Source organism: Diuraphis noxia, unplaced genomic scaffold (genome assembly GCF_037042655.1).
Source record: "Diuraphis noxia isolate RWA-SAM2 unplaced genomic scaffold, SU_Dnox_SAM2 contig0001, whole genome shotgun sequence".
Classification (NCBI taxonomy): Eukaryota; Metazoa; Arthropoda; class Insecta; order Hemiptera; family Aphididae; genus Diuraphis; species Diuraphis noxia.
Genome location: NW_028301711.1, coordinates 103,183,220 through 103,189,371, shown reverse-complemented (window position 1 = coordinate 103,189,371; position 6,152 = coordinate 103,183,220). Strand labels below are relative to the sequence as shown.

Sequence of the window (6,152 nt, the reverse complement as noted above, 5' to 3'; positions counted from 1 at the left end):
TAATATACAGGCCCGCGCTGTTTTCGAATACGATTCCGCAGTCGCTTACAAAGATCTTTTGTGTGTTGATATCGGCTCATTATATATCGTATACCAGCATTGCAAGGCATTGAAGTTTCGATTGGAAACCCCCGTCTTATGCTGCGCTGGTGGCAAGGTTAAATTACCAGTTTCAGCTCAACCACAGAGCCATTGTATTCGTTTCTCTATGGAAATACAATCCAATCAAAACATTTCCTGGCGAATACACAAAAATATAACGGAAGTTTTCAAATGACGTCATTTGGAGCAGAAGTTATTGAACAACCAGGCTACAACCCGAGTTATAAGGTAAAGGCGTTTGTAATAATAACACATCTTTTTTTTTTTTACAAATGACCATTTAAATATTCAGATTCAAGGACAAATTCAACATCGAGCAGGCGCTTTGTTACCACAACCAAACGAAGATCATAAGTTCCTTCAGATATATTCCGTTGGTAATTCGGAAAATGATCTAGAACAGCGGTGTGCAATTTTTCCTGCGAATAAACGTGAAATATTCGGACAATTGCAAATTCTTCCGCATGAGCATAATCAATTGGTCAGAATGTTCAAAACCGCATTGGACACAATGCATTCTGACGACCACAAAATCATTATCAGAGCAGACAAAAGACCCTCTGGAAGCCATGAAAGACAATTCAATGCTCCCACTATCAATGAAGTTGCAGTGGTGATTGTTGGCGAAAATGTGGCATCACGCGATATTGTTCTTAAGCGTCGCGATGGTGGACAATTGCAGCCCGTGTACGAGTCTCATCGGTCATATGATGCACTTCAATACCCGTTGATGTTCTGTCGAGGAGAGGATGGCTATCACTTAAATATAAAGATGGTCAACCCAATGACAGGTTTGTTTACAGGTCATCATTTCTTTTGCATACTATAACTAAGTTTGAATTTATATTTCAGGAGAAGAAACGAATAAAAATGTCATCTCAATGAATTTTTATGCATATCGATTGATGATTCGACAAGATGTTGACAATCATCTATTGAGATATCGCGGGTTGTTTCAACAGTACTGCGTTGACATGTACGTCAAGGTCGAAAGGATGGTGGAGCAGATTATGACGTTGAAGGAGGAGGAAGAGAGGAGGAGACAGGCAATTGAAAGGCGACGACGTTTGCCATCCTAAAAAGAGCTCAGCGATTCATCTCCTACAGGCTGCTATCAACAAATTATTAAAGTTGACGATCTTGATTTGTATAATATTGTCTGTAAATCTGTATATTTTTGTTTATTTGGTTGTAAGCCCCCGAGCCACTCTCCCTGACAGTCTTACCCTGGTGCAAGCTGGGATAATTCGGTCGGGTCAGCGGGGGTACTAAAACGCGCTGCGTAATGTATTGATGTAGGTATGATTATTAGTGTAGCCATTGTAATTACATTGTTTTTCCTTTGTGTTCGGTACGAGATGCCGGTCTTGGACTTCACCCTACGTTATCTTCGTTACCACACTCGCCGCGCGACCGTTCCGATATCTCCGGAGAGGGAACCGGTATCGGCGTGCTGCCGACGGTCGTTACCCCGCCGCACGCTAGCAGCGGCCGTGCTTTTTAGTCGTATACAATAGTCACGAGTCGCGAGTCGCTGTTCCGGAGCCGTTTTTTTCTTTCCGTAGGCCGGAGTTTATGTGACTATTGCGAACCGGCGCGCCGTCGTCGTCAATAACGCCATCTTGGCTTTCCGTGCGGTCGAGCCGTCTGTGGCTCTGTATTGTTTTTTGTTCCGTGTCGTGCCCCTCGTTGCACACACAAATCGCGTGTTGTGGCCGCCCGTGCTAAAACCGCAGTATTCCACCGTTATCGCCCGTCCGCTGTGTGCGTAGTGCGATCCGTCGCGTTCCTCACGTGTTGAGTCTGGCCGTCCGTCGGCTGTAAAATTTTGGTCCAAGTCGACGTTGTGGTGTGTCGTCGCCGCCCAGTCAACCACCTTCATCAGGCTGCTCATTATGGTACCGGGACAACTGTAGCACCATCGGTTGTCAACACTCGTCGCTATCAGTCTCGTCGCTATCAGTCCCGCGGCTATCAGTCTCGCCGCTATCAGGTCGTACACACGTACCATAATATTTTGTTGTTTACCTACCTACCGTATTGATTTATTCGCGAAATTTGAATTATTATTTGTTTGTATTGCTATTTTATTCCCACATATTTATTTTGCCGTTCGTATTGTGAACGTGCCACATATATTTACTAACACTAGTTTTAAGTGCATAGAATATTAGAATTATTTTTTACCGACCGTTACAATAAATCGTAACTAATACTGTCATATATTTAAATATTTTCCTTTTCTATTTTCTCTATCATCTTTCCGCCTTACAGTCCACTAATATCGCACGACAATTATTACCATACTCCATTATAGTTCGAGTGCGGGCAATACCTGGCGATCACCTCGCCGTCGCCGCTGCACGGCTGCTCTAATCAGGTTGCCTCACCATACATTTTGGTCCTTGCGAGCCGGATAGCTCAATTTTGGTATTTATTGTCTTGTTCACAATGCCGGGTACTTCTAATGTGACTAAAGCTCAGCGTGCTATTACGCGGGCACGTTTCATGCGTGATCGTCATTTTGAATCAATTCGTGAAATGCATACACTCGCTGTGCATGTCGAGTCAGGCGATGTCGAAAAGTGTGAGCTTGACGTACGTATTGATTCGTTTGAGACAGTTGTTTCAAAATTTCGTTTAGAACAGGAGGCTGTTGTCGATGCACTTATTATGAATGACAATATCGGGGAATTCAACGAAGCTGATGAGCCTGTCTCCAAGTCCGTTGAAGAAATGTATTTTAAAATAAAGCATATCATATCTCGTTTATCAAAAAAAGATTCTCAATCGACTACGATAGCCGCACCAACGCTAAGCGCGTTACCGAAAATTGAGTTGCCCAAATTTAACGGCGATGTTTTGTCTTGGTCTCTCTTTCGAGACACATTTTTATCTGCCGTTCATGAGAACCCGGATATAAGTGATATTCGACGGTTCCAGTATCTTTTAATGTGCGTAACGGGATCGGCACTTACCATAGTTAAAACTTTTCCGTTATCGGCGTCAAATTACAAATTAGCGTGGGGAGCGTTATTAAATCGTTTCAATAATCAACGACTTTTAGCTACCGCCCACGTCGATAAACTGTTTACTTTTAAACCAATAGCGCAAGAATCATTATCTGCATTGAACGCATTTGTCAATGTTTTTCGGGAAAATATTGCCGCCATAAAGGAACTCGGTGTCAATGACCTCGTCGGTTTCATTCTATTTCATCTCGCTTCAAAGGCACTAGATTCAGCCACTCGTCGTTCGTTCGAAATAAGTTTGGCGCCAAATCAAATGCCAGATTTTGATTTATTATTAGAATTTGTTCAACAACGCTGTAAAGTTCTCGAAAACATACAAGGTTCTGTAAGAGTTGAGCGGGCCGAGAAGAATGTTACAACCGGTAGATCTCGTCAAACTTCAAAATCGTTTATGTCAACTACATATGAAAAATCGGTTAATCAAAAACAGTTTAAATGTGCGTTCTGCAACGAAGCTCATACTATTTATCGATGCGTGGCTTTTCAGCAGACTACCGTCGAAAAGCGTCGAGATTTTGTATCTACCAACAAATTATGTTTTTCATGTTTGAGTACTTTGCATATGGTAAATAAATGTTCTTCAAAGTCAAGTTGTCGCATTTGTCAGAAACGACATCATACCTTATTACACTTAACAACGCCAACTTCAAACATCACGCAGGTTTCGGATCAATCCAACACCAACGTCGTGGATTCATCTATCCCTGGGTCTAGCAGTCAAGTGCAATTTTCTGGAACTTCACGAACAAACTCCATGGTAGTATTTGGGACAGCAATTGTCCGTGTAAAGGACAGTTGTGGCGTTTTACATTCTGTAAGAGTTCTTTTGGACAGCGGTTCACAAATTTCAGCCATCACCAGTAGTTGTGTGTCACGCATAGGTCTCGCCAAGCACAAGTGTTATACCGAAATTGTTGGTCTTGCACAAAATCCTGTTGCAAAAATAAAAGGCGTGACCAATTGTCAATTTATTCCACACCATAGTACAAATTATACATTTAAATGTAGTTTCATAATTGATCGGTAATTAAAAAATATTTTTCTCTACTACATTTGTGTTGTATTTATAGTGTTCATTATAATTTAAAGTAACCTGTACACGAATAACACGACTTTGACTACGTAATATTATATTAATTTATTTAATATTTTAATATCATAGTAAACAACTTTGATGTGTATTTTAAGGGTTTATCCAACTGAAAAAGGTTTAATGTCACTATATATTAATTTAGTCATATATTCACTCAATTTGAACATATATTTGTCTAAAAATTATATTTGTATTTTTTTGTGTCGAGAATCAAATAATTAAAAGTTATGACCATTATAGACAATCCAATTTCAATAGGCTGTGAATTAAATTTACTTCATTTTACCACTATCTGACCTATTTCAAATTCAAAATAATGTTCTCGCGTTTAAAAATAACTATAATTCATTTGCCTTTATCTGCCCCTCTTAATTGTAGGGGCTTTAATTGAAATATTTAGTGAGCTCGCGTCGTACAATATATCTACCGCGGATCACTGAACTGATAGCTCCATACCGTCTGTTTCACGGCCTATATTTATTAATAATCGTTATTCGCGACTGCTATCGATAAGTTATTAGTGTTATTACATTTTAATGATAATACAGGTCGTACTGTAACAATGATTTGATCAGTTTTAGTTATACTTTCGCATTGTAACAGTTAATGTTGTGTTAGTTTATTCAAAACAATTTCAATCGAAAACAACATTATACTTGTGCCAAAGCCCAATATTGACAATTTTGTTATTTTTGTAATTACAATGGATCAAGAATGTGAAGGTTTGAATGTATTTAATTATAAACATAAAACGGTATTTTAAAGTTATATTTATTTTAGCTGGTACAAGTCATGGTGGATACAATGACTACACATATGAAGATTTATTTAATTTTTTGCGTCAAAAGATTTCTTATGTAGATTAAAAAAGTATTAAACATACCTGATTCAACGTTTCTGATACTTGTGCTATGGACTAGCGTCCCGCATTACATAGTTCACGGTCAACTAGGTACCAGCCGCATCAATCTAGGGAAGGGTGCGACGATCCTTGTAAATGTAGGAGAGACAGCATTTCTGGAAATCATTAAAATTAGGGACATACTAAATCATGGGAACAGACGACTATAAAAATGTCCTCAATAAGGGTGCACAAGACGTAGTTTTATGCATCATTACAAAAGTTCAAAGAACCAAATGTTTAAATGTAATATTATAATATATACTCTTAATGTTAATTATAATATCAATCGCTAAGGTCTGCAGCTGCACGGGATGCACATTTGGCTTGTATGTGGGCGAGTAACATTTCCGTCAGTCTAGATAATTATACCACATCCGTGAGAACAGCGACAAGAACGAGTAGACTATGGGGAGTAGAGGGTAGCACTATATAAGGGACCCCGAAACGGCCTGTATTCAGACGCGACTTGACCAGACTAGCCAGAGCACCTTCACGCCAGTCTGTTGTTTAATTTAATTCATTGGACTTAGAAAATTTCTTATAAACAATATTCTGAACTTAGAAAATATTCGAATCAAACCGAATTTATTCTATCATTCAGAATACTTAACTTACATTCAGCTTTCATGTTATAAATAAATATATGTTTTATCACAATAAATAAACAATTAATCTAATTAAGAAGAATTCTACGTTGTGTAATTAACTCAAGAGTCACCTTCCAACCATCATCCTTGACTACTGATACCTGTAGGCGACGTGATCACTACATCTGGCGCAGTCGTGTACGGAACTACTAGTATTATTATAATATCACTACACTTGCAAAAGAAAAAGGACAACTTTTGGCAGATGTAAATGTATTAAGTGTTCTTCTAATGTTACAATTGAATTTTTAAAAAAAAGAACTGTCAACAATTTTACTATCACTTTTGTATGGCGATATCAGTTTTTGTTCTTTTTGTGATAAGAAGAATGGGACTACGACAAAACAAATATGGGCAAATATGCGCCGTATAAT

At 38.8% G+C, this 6,152-nt stretch overlaps 1 protein-coding gene across 1 annotated transcript; it reads left to right on the top strand.

The window, feature by feature from the left end:
- Window positions 1-200: 200 nt before the first annotated feature.
- LOC149063000 (uncharacterized) lies at window positions 201-1,409 on the top strand. Its single transcript, XM_089227693.1, has 3 exons — window positions 201-330; window positions 395-893; window positions 955-1,409. The coding sequence occupies exons 1-3, from the start codon at window positions 274-276 to the stop codon at window positions 1,179-1,181; spliced, it is 783 nt and encodes a 260-aa protein (XP_089083819.1). The 5' UTR covers window positions 201-273; the 3' UTR covers window positions 1,182-1,409.
- The last annotated feature ends 4,743 nt before the right edge of the window (window positions 1,410-6,152 follow it).